Below are 20,392 nucleotides of genomic sequence, written 5' to 3'. Positions count from 1 at the left end.
CCCGGCCGGCCGGTTCAGACGAGTCCAGAGGACGCCAGCATCAGACCTCCTCCTCAGTCACGAACCCGCCCCCTGCCGGGTGCGCAGAACAAGGTAAGTGCTTTGAGTTTATTCTCAGCACCAGAGCCTCGGGATGCCACAGCACCTCCCGACGCCACGTTACCTGTTCCGCACCGCTGCGAAGCCCCGCCGGGTACATCCAAAATACTCATCCCCTTGGTGCCCCTAGCACGGAGCTTAGAGGCATGGCTTTCAATGCCCAGCTCGTCATGGTGGCTGCACCGGACCATCCGATCTTGGACCTGCGAGTTTTCAATCGGACCTTGTCCAAACTCCCGTTCAAAATGCTTACCCAGAAACAAATTCTATCTGGCGTCCGGCATCTAGATTGGTTCGCAGCGGTAGACCTGAAGGACACGTACTTCCACGTCTCAATTCGCCCTCGACATCGACCCTTTCTACGGTTCGCGTTCGACGGCCAGGCGTATCAGTACAAGGTCCTCCCCTTCGGCCTGTCTCTGTCCCCTCGCGTCTTCACGAAGGTCGCGGAGGCGGCTCTTGTCCCGCTACGAGGAGCGGGCATACGCATACTCAATTACCTCGACGATTGGCTCATTTTGGCCTCCTCGCAGGAATTACTATGCGCACACAGAGACCAGGTGCTCGAGCACCTCGGCCGTTTAAGGTTTCAGGTCATCTCTTTTCTCGGTTTGGAGTTAGACTCAGTCTCAATGACAGCACGTCTCTCCAACGAGCATGCTCAGTCAGTGCTGGAATGCCTCGCTTCTTTCGAACCAGGCACCGTGGTCCCTTTGAAACGTTTCCAACGGCTCCTGGGGCATATGTCATCCTCCGTGGTGGCCGCGCCACTGGAGTTGATGCATATGAGACCACTTCAGTATTGGCTGCAGACTCGAGTCCCGAGACGAGCATGGCGCCACAGCACGCATGGCGTGGAAGAAACCCCTGTCTGCCGCCAAACCTTCAAACCCTGGACAGACCTCTGCTTTCTACGGGCAGGAGTACCCTTGCAGCAGGTGTCCCGTCGCGTTCTGGTTACAACCGACACCTCCAAATTGGGTTGGGGCACCGTGTGCAACGGGCGCGCAGCCGCAGGCCGGTGGAACCGAGGCCCGCTGCGCTGGCACATCAACTGCCTAGAGCTGCTGGCCGTTTTTCTTGCCCTGAAGAAATTTCTTCCATTGATTCATGGCAAGCATGTCCTAGTCAGGACAGACAGCACCACGGTGGTGGCCTACATAAACCGCCAAGGCGGAGTACGCTCCCTCCACATGTCACAGCTCGCCCGTCGTCTCCTCCTTTGGAGTCAGCAGCGACTGGAGTCGCTGCACGCCACTCACATCCCCGGCAACCTCAATGTGATAGCGGACGCGCTGTCAAGACAAAACTTGCCCGGAAGAGAGTGGAGGCTCCACCCCCAATCGGTCCAGCTGATTTGGGACAGGTTCGGCAAGGCCCAGGTAGACCTGTTTGCCTCCCAGGAAACCTCCCACTGTCCACTCTGGTATGCCCTCACAGAGGCTCCCCTTGGGACAGATGCTCTGGCACACAGCTGGCTCACGGGGCTACGCAAGTACGCTTTTCCCCCAGTGAGCCTTCTTGCACAGGTGCTATGCAAGGTCAGGGAGGACAAGGAGCAAGTAACTCTGGTGGCCCCCTACTGGCCCAACCGGACGTGGTTTTCGGATCTCACGCTCCTCATGACAGCCCCTCCCTGGCGAATTCCCCTGAGGAAGGACCTTCTTTCTCAGGGACGGGGCACGCTCTGGCATCTGCATCCAGACCTCTGGAATCTCCACGTCTGGTCCCTGGATGGGACGCGGAGGATCTAGCCGGCCTACCTTCGCCCGTCATAGACACTATTAACCAAGCCAGAGCCCCTTCGACCAGGCATCTTTACGCCCTGAAGTGGCGTCTGTTCGCGGACTGGTGTTCTTCCCGAGCCGAAGACCCGCAGAAGTGCGCAGTTAGGTCAGTGCTCGTGTTTCTTCAGGAGAGGCTGGAGAGGAGGCTGTCCCCCTCCACCCTCAAGGTGTATGTTGCGCTTATCGTGCCCACCACGACTACGGTAGACGGCAAGTCTCTTGGTAAGCACGACTTAATCGTCAGGTTCCTAAAAGGTGCCCGGAGGATGACTCCCTCCCGGCCTAACCTGTTTCCCTCCTGGGATCTCTCGGTCGTCTTTATGGGACTCCGGAGACCCCCCTTTGAGCCGCTTGACTCAGTTGGACTCAGGGCCCTCTCTCTCAAGACCGCCCTGCTGATCGCGCTCGCTTCCATCAAGAGGGTCGGGGACCTGCATGCGTTCTCTGTTAGCGACGCTTGCCTGGAGTTCGGTCCGGCGGACACTTTCGTGATCCTAAGACCGCGACCGGGCTACGTGCCCAAGGTTCCTACCACATCCTTCAGGGATCAGGTAGGAGGCAGACCCAGCCCTTTCACTGCTGTGTCCAGTACGTGCCTTACATATTTACCTGGACCGCACACAGAGCACCAGATGCTCTGAGCAGCTCTTCGTCTGCTTTGGGGGACAGCAGAAAGGGAATGCTGTCTCCAAGCAGAGACTCGCCCACTGGGTTGTCGACGCCATTTCCCTGGCTTATCACGCCCAGGCCGTGCCCCCCCCTTTGCGGGTCCGAGCCCACTCCACCAGGAGTGTTGCGTCCTCATGGGCACCTGCTAGGGGCACTGCCCTAGCAGACATTTGTAGAGCAGCGGGCTGGGCAACACCTAACACTTTTGCGAGATTCTACAATCTCCGAGTTGAGTCAGTATCGTTCCATGTTCTCTCAGGTACCGAGCTCGTAGAACTCGGTGGCACGTCCACGATCTGACCGGGTGAATCGCTTGCACACAGCGCCCTTCCCCCTAACCAGGGGAAACAGTGCGCCTTCTTTCCCAGGAGATCCCAGGTTTGGGACACTGGTTTACTCCTCCCTAGCCCTCGTGGGTCGCAGTTCTGCGGAGGAACTCGCCGACCCAAACCACTGCGGGTACCACAAGCTACCCTGTACTGGTATAGGTGCCCCGCAGGTAAGGCCTCCTGTTCGGACTCCCCCTGTGTGTAAAACCACGGTTCTGTCCCCTCACTAGTTGACTCCGTGTTTCCCTTAGGCAGTTACAGCTGCCTCGGGTGCCGTGCTGTATGCTTCCCCCCTCTGCGAGGCTGGATCTACCACCGCACTACTGTTCCGCATAAGACCTAAGTATAGGCCATGCGATGTATTTGCCACTCAAAATTTGCCTCCCCTCCCGGGTAGGTGTGGCCTCCGCAGGGTCTTCTCCACCCTAATAAGGGCTAAGACCCCATTCCCTCAATGCGTGTAAGGGCCCCGGCCGTAGTTGCTCTATGCGAGAAACATAGAGAGAAAAGAGGCCCAGCCAGGCTGGCCCGTTCCCATGTTGGCGGCCGTCACCTTGTTCCCCCCTCCAGGGTAACGATAAGGAATCCTGATGGCTTAAATGGGGCATTGGGGAAGGGTACGTGCAGCCTGATACAGTTGGTCGTTCTGCACGTAGGAATACCTGCTCGCTCCTGTATCAGCAGATCACGTACACGGCTCAGTGCATGGCTCTTTTTAAGTGGACACCTAGTGTCGCTTCTCTGACACAACGTGGAGAGAGCGACAGAAGGGGAACGTCTAGGTTATGTATGTAACCTTCGTTCCCCGATGGAGGGAACGAGACGTTGTGTCTCCCCTGCCACGTCGCTGAGCCGAGCCCCTGTTGTGGCCGGACCATTTCCGGCTCCTCAGAAAAATCCTGAATGAACTCCCGTATTTGCGCCGCTTAAATACCTGTATGTCCGGGGGCGGGACATGCAAATACTGGTTGCCAACTCTCATTGGCCTTTTTTCATAGTTCAGAGGTGAATATCGGCGCTCAAGAGAGACCCCTAGTGTTGCTTCTCTGACACAACGTCTCGTTCCCTCCATCGGGGAATGGAGGTTACATACGTAACCTAGACGTCTGGCTTTTTTGTGGCAGTTTTGGAGCACTGGTTTCTTCCTAGCTGAGCAGCCTTTCAGGTTATGTTGATATAGGACTGTGGATATAGATACTTGTCTACCTGTTTCCTCCAGCATCTTCATAATGTCCTTTGCTGTTGTTCTGGTATTGATTTGCACTTTTCGCACCAAACTTCGTTAATCTCTAGGAGACAGAATGCATCTCCTTCCTGAGTGGTATGATGGCTGAGTGGTCCCATGGTGTTTATACTTGCATTCTATTGTTTGTATAAATGAACGTGGTACCTTCAGATGTTTGGAAATTCCCATGATTTCAAGCAAAGAGGCTTGAGTTTGAAGGTACCTTAAAATACATCCACAGGTACAATTCAGTACACTTGGCTTGACATAATTTTCTGGAATCTTCCAAGCTGCATAAAGGCACAGTTAACTTAGTGTATGTAATCTTTTGACTAACTGGAATTGTGATATAGTCAATTAAATGTGAAACAATCGGTCTGTAAACAATTGTTGGAAAAATGACTTGTGTCATGCACAAAGTAGATTCAACTGTAATCCACTACATTATGCCTTGTGCCCAGTGTTTACTATTGCCATTTTTTAATCAAAACTAAAGATCACAAATGATCACAATCACAAATGTGATCCGATCACAAATTAATCGCTCATCAGAGTCAGTTCTTTAAATTGTATTGGTTACACGTGATAGGAAAGCAGTCTGAAACGGTTTGGACAATAACATGGAAAATAACAACACTGGTTGCATTGGATCTACAATCAATGTAAACTAAACCTGCAAATGCGTTCTATCATTTGCCAGTGATGAAGAAGGTCTTTGTAAAACTCAACACGTTTGCAGCTTGTAAACAACTTCTGCAGGTAAATACATTTTCCAACCAAAGGAGTATCAAAAACGCATATTAGCCTACAAGAAAACCCTTAAAAAAAAACATGGCATTATCATGTTTTTTGGACATGTACCATTACCTGGATGCACTATGTTAATACAATTGTCGGCTATTTGAATATGGTAATCTTTGAAGTAATTTGAAGCACCATGCAAATACAGAATGTTACATAAATACGGTAATTTTATATCAAATTACCATGGTTTTACCATCTGATACCATCAGAAACGTGTTTAGGCATCCACGCACAACTCACCACATGCCCCACCGAGAGCGAGAACCATATTATAATGACCAAGAGGAGGTTACCCCATGTGACTTTACCCTCCCTAGCAAAATTTGGTTGCTTAGGAGACCTGGCTGGAGTCACTCAGCACGCCCTGGATTCGAACTCGCAACTCCAAGGGTGGTAGTCAGCATCTTGACTCGCTGAGTTACCCAGGCCCCCAATTTTTTGCATTTTTACATTTTCAAAAAAACATTGTTTAGTATGTTAAATTAAGGGGACTCTAGAAATGTCGTCATAAACCACATTTACAGCATAATACCCTTGTAATTACCAGTTTGTAACCTAAAAAAAATTCCTCCTAAATCACCCAAAGCTGCCCACACACACGCACGCACACACACAAAATTTGGCCTCTAATGATATATCTTGTAATTCTGTGTCTAATTGATGTATTTCTGTATTGTATAGATGAATATATAGATGATCAATATACTGTATGTACACAGAGTTTTTAGGCAGGAATGGGTAAATATAATTATGCTTAAAAGGTATGGGTTTGTAGAGGTAGTAGTCTAAATATGAAAAATAAAATGTAAAAATAGTGTCTATAAATGTTGAACACATGGATTTGTACAAGTAGCATGTCTAAATATGAATTTATATGTTTTGTTTTCATTTTGTTTGTTTGTTTGGGGTTGGGGGTGGGGTTATGTGCACGGTACGTTTTGCACCATACTGTATACTTGTATACTGTATTGCACTAAACTCTAATATACTGTACCAAAGGCTTTGATTAATATCATGAAAATATGTCTTTTAGGTTCTATGTCTGATCCGAGCATCTGCAGTAGAGAAAAATATGAAGTAGCTTAAATGTTGCAAGCTACTTTTGGGGTGTAGTTTGTAGTGTAATTTGCTAAATTTTTTGAGTAGCATGCCCAACCCTGGGACTACTTTTATTTCTATTTTCATCATATTTGTAGCTTGGCAGCCCCTGGTCTCCATTTATTTTCATTGTATGGAAAAGAGCAACATTAACATTCTGCTAAACTTCACCTTTTTATTCAATGGAAGACAAAAGTATACAGGTTTGAAACAACTGGAGGGTGAGTAAATGATAGAATTAGCATTTTTTTGGAAACTATTCTATGAACTGATTAAAATGGCAAAATATTCAGATTTTTAATATGCAGTTTTGAAAAGCTGAATTCAAAATGCTTGCTTTCTGTTACCAAAGCAGTTATGCATAGGATAATGCTAACTGCTCTACATAACAGCTATATAATACAAAGTGTGTCATAAAAGGACACTTACAAGCAAACAAAAGGTCAAAGCTTGTTGGGCCATTTCATCAGTGGTTTACAATGTTAACATTCCCCAAAAAGGCAGCTTGTGAATTTATATGGGGTTGTGAATATATATGGGCACCAATTACACAGCTGTGTAATTGGTGTCAATTGGTGGTGAACTGTTCACAGAATGGAAAGAAAAGCCAGAGCTGGTGAAATGCTAATTCTCTGTGATTCATTCTCATTCTGAACACGAGTGCCTGTGCCTCTAACCCCCGCAGTACTGTGAGCAGCCACACACAGAGATGAAAAAATAAAAGTTCCAGCATGTTGATAACTGTGTATCTCCTCCAGAGTCAGTAAGGTGCTTCCTACAGTTATTCATTATGATTGTAACATAACTCTTCCAGACCTAAAGGTATATGACTAAATTAGATGAGACTCTATCTGTCCTCTCCATGTCATCTGACAGAATTTAATGAGGATTCCAGTGTTTTCCAGGTAATTAATTTATACGGGAATCATGGAGGAGGGTGAAGTGGCGACACAGCAAAGAGACAACTCCAAATGGAGTCACGATATTTAGCCCCAACCCATGGCAATAAATAATTTTCTAAATCAGTATTTTGATGTGCTTTCATGTTGTAATATTTTTTAAACAAGGTCAAAATGTAGTCGAGAAAGGTGCACAAGATATCAATATTTGTTTAGAGAGAATATGTCTTGAATAGGGCTTTTAATTGATTACAATTTTTAATCAACTTAATTACATGACATGCCAGATAATTATTAAAACTAATCAAATATATAAATCTTTGCTCAGAAAGGCCCCCAAATCAAGCTAATTCAATATAAATAATACACAATATTTCAAATAATAGTAATCAAATAATAATTACATATATTGATTTATTTAAGTGTATTGCATTATTGTGGCAGATGAGTGAAGCATCTTGTTTTAAAGATGTTTAAATACCTTTCCTGGAAAACAAGACAGCTGTATACATTTTTGAACTGCATGCTTCAATATAGAAATAGCAAATCTCAACAACTATTTTTTTTTCTGTTTTCATCTGTACAGACAAATTGAGTTGATTTTAAAGTAATCAAGGGTGTGACAAATGCTATAAAGTCATTATCCTTAGTAGTTTAACACTGTGGCCAAAGGCAGGTGTTTGTGTCGTCAGTGGATTGAGAACACAGAATTAATACATGTTTAACACATAGTGTAAGTGGGTCTTACGGTGGCCTGCTGCTTCTCTGCACGTTCAGCTGCATCATCCAGTTGCTTCTTCAGAGCCGCCTGGAGTGACTTCATCTCATCCCTGTGAATGAGAGAGAGAAAGAGGGGTTGGAGGGGGATTTGGGTCATAGACAAAAAAAAGAGATAAAAAATTAGAAAACTGAGAATAAGGGAACAGTGAACAAACCAATGGCCACACATACCTCAGGCTCATTTAGCTCCTTTTGCACATGTATATCCAGCACTTTCCATGGATATGGTACGCCTGATTTATTTATATTTTTTAAGCATTGGACGCGCAGATTCCATGTTTCTTGTAAAAACTATATGATGTGTTAGATATACTATTATTTAACAGAAACTTACCCTGTGTGTCATCCTAGTTTTAAGCACCACAAATATCTGTGTGTCACATTTTGTATATAACCCTGCTACTGCATGATTTTCCCCTCATTAAAAATACAATTAAAATAACATTACCTGAAAATTCATCAAGCCTTAACATAATTTAGACCCTTGCAATAGCATAGTAAGAAGACAAGAAAAATCTATTTTCATTTTTTCCATAAAAAGATTCATCTCTGTTACATAAGTTATTGTATAAGAAAAAATTATCAAACTAATATTTTAATTTATTTATTTGGTGGGAAAAGCTTGGCAACATTTGATGCCAAATTACGCCCAACAAAGTAATCATTTTTAATTTGCAACCCCATTACACAACCCTGAATCCTAAATTTGTCAGTTTAGTTTGATCAGTGTTTTCGAAAGATTACGTACCCCTCCGTTTACTGATTGTTATGTTTACCTTGTCTTGTTTCACTGTTGCCCTTTTGTTTGTCATTTTTGTCACTTTTGTTATTCCTTAGTTTTCACTTTTGTCACCCTTGTACCTCCATAGTCTTCCTGTCAGCCCTCGTGTTCACTGTTCATTGTTTTCACCTGCCCTCGTTTAGTTTCCCTTTGGTTTCTGTTTATCACCTTATCATCTTGTTTGAGTTCTGTTTGTTCATTTTTCCCTTTTTCCTATGTTCATGTATTTTAACCCTGGTTTTTGGTTCAGTCCTTGTCTATCGTTGAGTGTTGTTAGCTGGTATATTTTCCCTTCCCGTGTGTTCAGCTTTATGTTTATTTCCCCATTGAGGGTTTTTCCTTTGTGTTTATTTGTTTATTTTGATCATTCAATAAAGTTAACTGCATTTGGATCCGCACATCCTCGTCTGCCTCGCTGCTTACTCGTTACAGAACGATAGACCAAAATATGGATCCAGCGGTTATCCGGGCATGCTGCCGCCTCCTGGACCTGAAGCAAGGAAGCCGCCCGGTGGAGGAACACATTAGGGACTTCCTGTTCCTAGCGAGCGACACCGACTATCCTGACTCCTCCCTGGTGGTGTTCTTCCAGGCTAGCCTGACCGGTTCGCTCCAGGAGCGGTTGCCGCCGGCGACGCGTGGCTGGACGCTCTGTGAATTCATGGAGGAGATCACTGCTTACTGTGGAGGTGGTTGAGGATCCTGCCTCTCCTCCCACGGCGGTGGCCCTCCAGTCGTCCTTGGCTCATCCTCTTCCACCTGCCCCAACCCGGCGCCTGAAGCCTCGACCGTCCCTGAGCCGGCGCCTGAAGCCTCGACCGTCCCTGAGCCGGCGCCTGAAGCCTCGACCGTCCCTGAGCCGGCGCCTGAAGCCTCGACCGTCCCTGAGCCGGCGCCTGAAGCCTCGACCGTCCCTGAGCCCGTGCCAGTAGCCATGACCGTCCAAGAGCCTGTGCCAGTAGCCATGTCTGTCCAAGAGCCAGTGCCAGTAGCCATGACCGTCCAAGAGCCAGCGCCAGTGGTCGTGCCCATCCTAGAGCCAGCGCCTCTCAAGCCTTCCAGGGCTCCTCCTCCCAAGCCTTCCAGGGCTCCGCCTCCCAAGTCTCTCAAGTCTCTCGAGTCTTCTAGGGCTCCTCCTCCCGAGCTTTCCAGAGCTCCGCCTTCCGAGTTTCCCGAGCTTTCCAGAGCTCCGCCTTCCGAGTTACCCGAGCTTTCCAGAGCTCCGCCTTCCGAGCTTTCCAGAGCTCCGCCTTCCGAGTTTCCCGAGCTTTCCAGAGCTCCGCCTTCCGAGTTACCCGAGCTTTCCAGAGCTCCGCCTTCCGAGCTTTCCAGAGCTCCGCCTTCCGAGCATCCCGAGCCTTCCAGGGCTCCTCCTCCCGAGCCTCCCAGGGCTCCGCCTCTCAAGTCTCTTGAGCCTCTCGAGCCTTCCAGGGCTCCGCCTCACAAGCCTTCAAGGGCTCCTCCTCCCAAGCCTCCTAGGGCTCAGCCTCTCAAGTCTCTCGAGTCTTCCAGGGCTCCTCCTCCCGAGCCTCCCAAGGCTCCGCCTCTCAAGTCTCTTGAGCCTTCCAGGGCTTCGCCTCTCAAGCCTTCCAGGGCTCCTCCTCCCGAGCCTCCAAGGGCTCCGTCTCTCAAGTCTCCTGAACTTTCCAGAGCTCCTCCTCCCGAGCCTCCTGGGGCTCTGCCTCTCAAGCCCCTCGAGCCTTCCAGGGCTCCGCCTCTCAAGTCTCTCGAGCCTTCCAGGGCTCCGCCTCTCAAGCCTCTCGAGCCTTCCAGGGCTCCGCCTCCTATGGCTACGCCTCCTATGGCTCCGCCTCCTATGGCGCAGCCTCCTACGGCTCCGCCTCCCGAGCCTCCTATGGCTCCGCCTCCCACGGCTCCGCCGGTCCCTATCCTGCGGCCACCACCCAGGTCCCCCAAGCCTACCCACATCCCGTGGTCAACTCCCAGGCCTCCTGAACCTGTCCCTGCCCTGTGGCCCGCTCCCAGGCCTCCTAAGCCCGTCCTTGCTCTGAGGCCAGCTCCCAGACCTCCTGAACCGGTCCTTGCCCCATGGCCATCTCCTAGGCCACCTAGATCAGCCTCTATCCTGTGGCCTCCTCCTAGGCCCCCTGAGCCGGCCCTTGCCTTATGGCCAGCCCCCGGGCCATCTAAACCTGTCCCTGCCCGGTCGATACCTCCCTGGCCCCCTAAACCTGACCCTTTGTGCCCTCGTGGACTGTCTCATTACACTTTGTGCCCTCGTGGACTGTCTCATTACCCTTTGTGCCCTCGTGGACCGTCTCATTGCCCCTTGTTGCCCCCTTGGACTGCCTGTCTGTCCCTCGTTGCCCCCCTTGGACTTCCTGCCTGCCCTCTGTGCCCCTTGGACTGCCTTCTTGTTTTTGTACCCCCCCTGGTCTGCCTGTCTGCCCCTGGTGCCCTCATTGTGTTTTTTGTGGGTTTCCTGTCCTTTGTTTTTTGTCCCTTAGGATCGTCTGGAATCCGATCCTTTTGAGGGGGGCTCTGTTATGTTTACCTTGTCTTGTTTCACTGTTGCCCTTTTGTTTGTCATTTTTGTCACTTTTGTTATTCCTTAGTTTTCACTTTTGTCACCCTTGTACCTCCATAGTCTTCCTGTCAGCCCTCGTGTTCACTGTTCATTGTTTTCACCTGCCCTCGTTTAGTTTCCCTTTGGTTTCTGTTTATCACCTTATCATCTTGTTTGAGTTCTGTTTGTTCATTGGTCCCTTTTTCCTATGTTCATGTATTTTAACCCTGGTTTTTGGTTCAGTCCTTGTCTATCGTTGAGTGTTGTTAGCTGGTATGTTTTCCCTTCCCGTGTGTTCAGCTTTGTTTATTTCCCCATTGAGGGTTTTTCCTTTGTGTTTATTTGTTTATTTTGATCATTCAATAAAGTTAACTGCATTTGGATCCGCACCTCCTCGTCTGCCTCGCTGCTTACTCGTTACACTGATAAAGAGTAGAAAACAAATTAACCTTAGGCTGAAATGTTTAACTTTTTCAATGTTAACATACTTTCTCCTATTTTAGCTTATTATGCAGAGACAACTTTAAGCCATACGTAGTTTGATTTCCTCAAAAAATGTCTCTCTATGGCCCTATAAAAATTGCTCTGTTGTTTTGATGGGCCCGTCTAGCCCGGCACAGCAACATTGATTCAGCCAATTGCGTACGTTTGGTGTTGAACTATCTGTTTGTTTGATCAATACCAGACAGGGGGAAATTTTCAAGAAAGCTAATTGAAAACAGTGTTTTTGTTTTGCAGTTCTGTTTGATGGTACTAGTGTCGCAGAAATTACACACTTCAGCTATATATTCTTTAAGCGTTTCAGGCCCTGGCATTTGATATTTCAATTTATCTTCTGGCCTTTCGTAGCACTTTTGTTGAAAGGTAGAGAGGAGAGATTGACAGGAAGATTGAAAAATTACAAGAGCCTGCCCACCTACCCCTTCTTAAAATCACGCTTGTGAACTAACCACTAGGCAATTAATCCAACATGTGCTTATAATTTGAAATCCATTGCTTTCCTTCTACCTGTATTTATTCTTCTTCCTCACTTTGAACACTTTGAACAACTATCCCTATGGTGGAAATTCAACAAACTTGCATGCATGCAGGGTCTGAGACTAATTGCATTTTGTATCATTTTGGGATTGATGGCAAGTAAGGTTGCCTAGCAACTACCAGTTAAATTTGCAATATTGAAAATGTCAGCCCTTGTACCCTGTTTGAGCTAGACACTTAAAATTTCACACAAGAGTCCCTCTCCTTATGGGGACGTAAATTGCCTCAAGGCCCGCTAAGTTTTACCATGAAGAAAAGTTTAGTATTTGACATTTTACATACAGTAAAACCTTTGAAAATCTTCTTTTCCTGAATTGCTCATCCAATGGATCTAATACATTTTACAAGCACTGTGGACTCACACAAATGGCACATCGGTTTAACACTTGAAGCAGGGGGAACAAGATAAGGAGAAGGCTGAAGTACTGCTGTTCCAACTGCTGTGGTTGATCTTTCTTTTATGTGTGAAAATTTGATAAGCAGGGGTGGTTGTAGACCATTTTGGCTGAGGGGGCAAGAGTGGGGCCAGGTGTGCTTGTAGGGGGGGCAACTGTATTATACCTTAAATGTCCCCTGCACACATATAAAACATAATTTCATGTTTTAAAATTTGCAGACATGCAATTTTTAAAGACAACCAAAGATTCCCCAAATCTGAGTTAAAATGTTTTAATTTTAATTAAAAAATATATAAACAAACAAGCTCATGACAAATGTTTCAATTAGTCCATACACCTTAACATTCTGGTTTTACAAACAAACTTTAAGCCATGTTGCCATGTTCTTTAGAATGACTAATCCAGGCAAATTCTTGGGTAAAATAAATTATAGGCTACATCAAGATTTTAGGTTAGAATTTAATCAGTAGGCTATAAACTGCATGTAAAGTCTTGGAAATGTTCACCATTTCCTTTAAGATTATTTTAAGCCTGGGTAGCTCAGTGAGTCAAGACACTGACTACCACCCCTAGGGTCACAATTTTGAATCCAGGTTGTGCTGATTGACTCCAGCTAGGTCTCCAAAGCAACCAATTTGGCCCAGTAACTAGGGAGGGTGGAGTCACATGGGGTAACCTCCTCGTGATCGCTATAATGTGGTTCGATCTCGTGGGGGGTGCATTGTGAGTTGTACGTGGATGCTACGGGGAATAGGGTGAAGCCTCCAAATATGCTATGTCTCTGTGGTAACGCGCTCAACAAGCCACGTGATATGATGCGCGGAAGTTGGCTTTCATGTGTTTTTTTAAGCATTACTATTACTATCAGAGTCAACGAGCCATCCTTAATGAGCATGCTTGGTGTGCAGGTGCAGTATGACCCTGTTATATGTGTGGCCCTGATCGCCCCACTCCGAACGGGACTCGACCAGTGTGGGAGGAGGGTGCGCTAACAAGGAGGCTAAAGGCTACAGCCCCTAGCATCAGTCGCTAGTGCACCTCTTGAGGTCAGGGGAGTGAGGTTTACACACTGCACAGCTATCTACCAGCTGGCTCCCATTACACTCACCCCCCTGATCCTTACTCCCATCTGGGTCATGGCACCATTGTAACCGGCTCTGATCGCCCTGCTCCGAACAGACTCGAACCGGTGTCTCCAGTGTGGGAGGCGGACGTGCTAACAAGGAGGCTAAAGGCTACAGCCCCTATCGTCAGTCGCTAGTGCACCTCTTGAGGTCAGGAGAGTGAGGTTTACACACTGCACAGCTATCTACAAGCTGGCTCCAATTACACCTGCATTATGCTAGCTGCTGTTTCTTCACATCTGTTCCTGCATGCTGTTTCATCAATCACTTCATTGTTTGTTTTGCTAAATTTGTTGCATTACATTTGCAATGCAGTTTCTGCATTGTACAGTGCAAAGCATTGAAGACAGTGTAAGAAAATGCCTCATAACAAATGTGTACTATATGTTCCAGAAAAGAAAACCTAACAGATACACATACAAAAAATATTTTATAATGAATGCTTGCCAAATAAAAGTGATCTTTAACGAGTTGGGCTCCGGTGCATTCAATAAGTCCGAAAATCAGATCCAGATTGGGTTTCATGATGATATTGTGGGAAACGGTTTATCGCTTTTTTTTTTTTTTTCTTACAGAGTGCTTATATTGTCACTTTAATCAAGAGAGTGAAGGTCAGAAACTTCCTCACATATGCCCTGAATTTCAATATTTGTCTACTGTTGATTGGGGTTAAAAATAGAAGCCATTATGTGCACCTGACACTGAGGGAAATGGAATTCTGCAGCCAACATGCTTGAGCCTTAATGGTTCCAATCTGTTGCCATGATGCTACCAAGAGTGTTCTGGAGTGCTCTGGAGTTTAACACTAAAAACCCATGACAATTCAATCTGATTTACCCCAAGACAGTTCTGTAATAAAAGCTGTGTTAAAGAACCCTGTTGCTCTGAAACAAGAGTAACAGTCACCAAGAGAGCCGTAGATGTATACAACAAATGGTGGAGCATCTGTCTACAGCCGTATGCATGTAAACAGTTGTTAACAGTCACTAATTACTGGTGCTGGTGTGTGAGAGTGAGTAATTTGTTAGAGACCATCACACAGCTTTGTTTCCTTCACAGTTCATTTATCTAAAGTTGACTGAAATGCTGCATATGCTAAGATTACTGTCTTTAAACTACTTTAAAGAAGATTATCTGTTTTATTCTTGCATTTGTACATTTTTGCTTTTAGACTTATTTAATATCAGCCCTCAATGAGGGCTTTTTCTACCATTGCTCATTCAAAAATGAAGTCTTTCAGGCAGAGCTGTATCAGGCAGATCTATGATCAGCAGGGGTATATGATATGACTGTATATAGATAACAGGGCAATAACACAATAATATTATGAGTGTTCATAGACTTAACCAGTGTTTTCATTTCTCACACACTTGCTATTGTTGTTATTGTTATTGTTAAAATAACAATTGCTTGCTCACTGGGGTTATAAATGCAATTATTATTATCATTTCATTACTTATTTTTAAACACAATTCACAATCGTATTTTATCAAAATACACAATGATGACTCTAAGATATGATTGATATTACAGTTTTATCTTCTGTTAATGCCTGAACTTCTGTAAAGCTGCTTTGAAAAACGATGTGTGTTGTGAAAGGCGCTATACAAATAAAAATGACATGGCATGTACATCATTGGGCACCTGCTAATTTTAGTCTGATGGTAATCCTTCTAAATCCACATTTTTCTTAGAATTACAGCTATAAGAGTAAGTCCCTCAAACAATGGCTCAGATCAGTGGCATGACATGCTGGCTGAATTGATGGGAGGAGCTGGGGAGAGAGAAGAGGAGAAAAATATACAATGGAGCAAAGCAGAAAAACTTGGTTTACCTTTGCTTGTGACTGAGCTCCAAGATTCTCTGCACATCCTTTTTGGGCACAGCGTCATCATTCTTTAGAGACTGTCAAGAAAGAACAGAAAGGCTGTAATTTATGTTTTATGTTACTGTATATGTGTGTGAGTTGTTTGGATTCAACATGACAGATGTAGCTGACACAGATTTCATTTTTAAAGACATGACCACCTTTTATAAAGCTGATTTATGTGAACCTGGAAAAAGTCTTGAAAAAAGTAGCTCGGAGGGGGTCTGTTTCCTTCCACAGTAACATCAATGAGATCAGAGAGAGACAATCTGACTAATTCTCATCATAGCTTCATTTCAATGTTCTTCAATCAGCATACTTATAAACATGAATAATGTAATGCAAAACCTTGAGAGAATAGGAAAAGGATATTAGACCTTTCTCATTCAGATTATTTCTTGATACTTCAGTTTTACATTGAATAATTCTGATAATAGTTCTGTTTATTTGCAATGAAATTCTGCATAATGAATGGTCATGAAAAATGTCATTATTAGGGCTGTTAAAGTTAACTCATTAATGTAAGCGATAATTTAAATATGTTTAACACCATTAACACATTAATTCATTTTGTTTCATTTTTCCTGTGGGATTTCTAATCTCAAACTGATGCCAGCGTTCATCCAAACGTCTGTGTTCACACAAACAAACACACACAAAGACAAAAGTACCTAGCTGAGCATGAATCTTTCAGTAAATTAATTCATATATATATATATCAAACCCAGATGAGATGCTTAAGAAAAGTAATTTGCATTATTTGATGAACTTTAATTATCACTGAAGGTCAAAGAGTGAAATTTTACCCACGACTGAAAAACCATAATTTGTATTATATTGATATTTGCCACTTGACTTGACTTGACTTTTTATATTTGTATTATACTGATTATATTGACATAATATTGATTACCACAAAACATTTTGATTTGTCCACCCTTTTCTTTAAAAAATCTAAAATCTACATTCCAGTGAGGCTCTTACAGTGGAAGTGAATGGGGGCCAGATTTTGAACATCAAAATGCTAAAATTTTCAAAAGTATTGCCACAAGACATAAAGATATGTATGTAATAGTTATTTTAATCTGATAAATTTCCTTTCTAACCTTTTCTGTGTAAAGTTATAGCCAATTTTACAATGTCAACAACCCCTAAAACCCTAAAACAACTATAAAAAAAATTAGAATTTAAACAACTTTACAGCTCAAATCATACAAAAGGTTTAACAGAAGGAATATTGCAAGTGCTTTCATAAAATTATAAGATTCACATTTCTGTTTACCCCCCAAAAACTGGCCACATTCACTTTCACTGTCCCAATCACTTCCATTGGAAGTGCCTCACTGTAACCTAGATTTTACATTTTTCAACATTAAATCAACATTATGCCACAAATGCTGTCAATTGAGCTTAATTTGTTTAAACCCAGAACATTCCTTTAATTTGTCATTTTTAAATATTTGTCTCTACATTGCATATTTTATATTCAACATTTATATACTTTAATCAGTTGCAACCTGGTCTCATAAAATCACATTACTATATCAACATTTTTGCTAAATACTTTTTATGTGGCTTTTTGTGCGTGACATGGAAGTTTCCTGGTAAAATAAACATTAGCACATTGTGGCATAGTTTCCTTTGCTGTTGCCTGCTCTTCTGATAAACCTAGGGAATACTAAAGAAGACCATGGTCTCTGTGTGAACTGATTATTTTGTAGAATCTGTTGAGTATGAAACAATTGCGTGAGTGTGAGGGACTTCAAATAAATTGGTAAAGAAGTCAGAGTTGTGTTACAATGACAATGATTTTTATTCCCTTTCACACAAATCAAGAGTGAAATGGCAGATTGTCAATTACATCTAAACACTTTTACTGCAGCACATGTCTTGTCAGGCAATACAAATGTGACCAAACTGAGTGGTAGCTCAACTGATAGAGTGTTAAACTTGCGATGTAAACGAACGGGGTACGAGTCCTGAGGAGCAAGTGAGTCAACACGTGAGCTGAATAGAATCACCACAAAATTAAGTAGCTGATTCAGAAAATAAATTTTTCATGTTACATTTGCTTTTTATGACACTTTTTATGGTTAGGTTTAAGTTTAAGGTTAAGGATTTAGCTTTGTTTATTTAAAACCTGATAGAGCATTAACCTTAAAAAAAAACAGTTAACAGTCCTAGTTAATTTAGCAGAAATCCTTTCATAATTAACTTCAGGACACTCCCTGTCATGACATGTACTGGCCAGTTGCTCTGTCTCAGCCACACTCAGCTGACCCTTCTGTGCCTCCATGTTTCCAGTGAATAACAGCAGCAATGCTTTGTCTTTGGCAGACCATCTGTGCAGCTGTTCAGTTGTATTGAGATTGGCATTGCAGTGTCTATTCAGGCCAAGTTGGCAGGAATCTGCCAGCACAAAACCACAAACCACTGCCAAGACTACAGGCTCCATCAGGCGAAGTTTAATGATGATGTGCTCCACTCTGGGGAGATCTCATTATAAAAATAAACAGTATGGACAGTAAATCTGCACTACAAAAAGGTTAATCGGTCACATACATAATTGATCATGCTAAAAAGGTTACGGTTGATCATGGTTTTACAGCAAATCCACTGGAGATCTCTGACTTGAACTCAGGGGATCTAGCAGCTTGGCATAGGGCCAGGGAGTCTCCAGGCCCCTATCCAGCAGAGAGGCCCCTGAGGTTCTGCTACCCTTGCATACTGGAGTAGAGCCACCATATCCTGTCTTGACAGGACCATTAAACTTGTTTGTCCATTACTATGCATTCCCATGCAGGAATTGCAGGAGAGAAGCTGCTTCTAGATTGACAGAGTGACCAAAAGAATTTCAATGATGGAAATCACATTTTCTCAATATAATGGTGACCCATTTTAGTGACGTATTTATTTGCTGTCAGTTTTATTTATGGTGTTTGGTCCTTATTCATTAATGCTCAAAACACTTCAGCTGAACAATTAGTTGTTCTATGAATTAGGTTTATGCATTCAGAGAGTATGTTTTTTCTCAGGCACTGGTGCCTGGTGGACTGCTGGTGGACAAGGCAATCAAGTATTTGATTGACTGGCTCAGTTGCCAGAAACAAATAAAATTGATTTGCCTGGAATAATGCATTCTTTCTGTGGCTAATCAGTCTTCATATGTGCCAGCACTGCTTTACGGGTTTGCTTGCCAGATTTACTAATGCTTCTTGGCTACTTATAGCTGCCTGGCTATTTACTGGTTATCATGCAATTTAAAATTGTACTATGTTTTTTGTGTATTGGTTTTATTTATATTTAATTTATTTATTTTGTTGTTGTTAATGTTTTAGTTCCTGTTCACTTAAAAAACTCATACAAACTTACAAACATTACATTGTTCATGAAACATGAACATTTGACTACCATTTGCATGCTCAGTGCGGTTCACCATTGAGATCAGTTTTATGGGTTATTTTATGGGTCACAGATTTTTGGAAATGTGAAATACTCTGAATCTACAAAGCATACAAAATCCAACAAACACATAGCAAACTTCCCCCAAACATTCTCCAAACCAAATTGAAAGTTGTCAACACTAAAAAAAGAAGGAAAAGTTTAGAAAAATATCTTAAATTTCACAATGTGTAAGCTAAACCTTTTAGTTTCATGAGGTGCTTTATTTAAACTTGTGAAAAATCAAACATCTCTTGCATCCCATCACTATGATATTTCGAGTTTTCTCAACGTTTATTTATTTATTTATTAAATGTATTTATTAGAAACTCTGTTTCTCAAAATATTAAAAAAGGATTTGTTGTTGTAGAAGCTTATGGGGCTTTTCCACTACACGGTACAACTCGACTCAACTCGACTCTGCTCGCTTTTTTGGGGTTTTCCACTGCTGATAGTACCAGATACTTTTTTTAGTACTACCTCGGTCGAGGTTCCAAGCGAGCCGAGCCGATACTAAATGTGAAGTCAAAATCCTGCAGATCACTGATTGGTCATGGAGAACCGTCACTACCAGTGTCACTGGATTTCTGATACGTGACATCAACCCGCTAGTTTTAAAGTTAGTAACGGCGATAACGGTATAATTTGTTCACGTGATTTCGAATTGTGAAAAAATAAACGGCTGTGCGCAAAACCACGCCATGTTCAATAAACGAGGTGCAGACGGTCCACTCATGGTCCACGGCTACCACCGGACCTACCAACAGTGTAGGAAAAAGTTAAAAAAATGTATAAAGAGACTACAGAACCATCAAGGACCATAACAGCCAGAGTGGTTCAAACAGAAGAAAGTAGAAGTGGATCGACGAGCAACAGGAGAGAGAGTGCCCTGGACTAGCCACGATGGAGGATGATACGTTTTGTTACGTTAACTCTATACTCTGCTTGAAAGTTTCACTTTATTTAGTTGACCAGCTACTGGGAAGCTTGCTTCTAAAACAACCAGGCCAATTTAACTGTTACACTTGTGTAAAATCCCCATGCAACAACTGCTTTATGCAGCACAATGAGCTAGTAGCTAACAGCTAGAGATTGTGTTATTGTTTTGTTCAGTTTGTGTCGTGTTTAAAATGATGTCACAGCAATAGAGGCGGCACAACTATGACGATCAGCCTATAATCCCACCCACGCTGAGGAGGTACTAAACTGCAATGGAAATGCAAGCTCAGAAAAGTAAAGCGAGTAGAGTTGAGGCGAGGCGAGTCAAACTGTAACGTCAGGGACGTGCACAGACATTTTGGGGGGCAGGGGCTCAAGTGGAAAAAAAGGGCACTTCTCATAATTATTTATTTAAAAAAAAAAATTTAAACAAAATGTTAAATATATTAACACAACTCTGACTTCTTTACCAATTTATTTGTAGTCCCTCACACTCACGCAATTGTTTCATACTCAACAGATTCTACAAAATAATCAGTTCAACAGAGACCATGGTCTTCTTTAGTATTCCCTAGGTTTATCACAAG

At 43.8% G+C, this 20,392-nt stretch overlaps 1 protein-coding gene across 1 annotated transcript in view; it reads right to left on the bottom strand.

The window, feature by feature from the left end:
• LOC127622893 (leucine zipper protein 2-like) overlaps positions 1-20,392 on the bottom strand; it is a 167,255-nt gene that overhangs the window by 41,134 nt on the left and 105,729 nt on the right. The window contains exons 3-4 of the mRNA XM_052097029.1: positions 15,393-15,463; positions 7,659-7,740 (exon numbers count right to left, since the gene is read on the bottom strand). Coding sequence (XP_051952989.1) covers positions 7,659-7,740; positions 15,393-15,463 — 153 coding nt within the window. The remainder of the gene's footprint in view (positions 1-7,658; positions 7,741-15,392; positions 15,464-20,392) is intronic.

This window comes from Xyrauchen texanus, chromosome 29, assembly GCF_025860055.1.
Source record: "Xyrauchen texanus isolate HMW12.3.18 chromosome 29, RBS_HiC_50CHRs, whole genome shotgun sequence".
In the NCBI taxonomy this organism is placed as follows: domain Eukaryota; kingdom Metazoa; phylum Chordata; class Actinopteri; order Cypriniformes; family Catostomidae; genus Xyrauchen; species Xyrauchen texanus.
The sequence above is the reverse complement of the archived record's forward strand: the minus strand, read 5'-3'. Positions and strand labels throughout refer to the sequence as shown.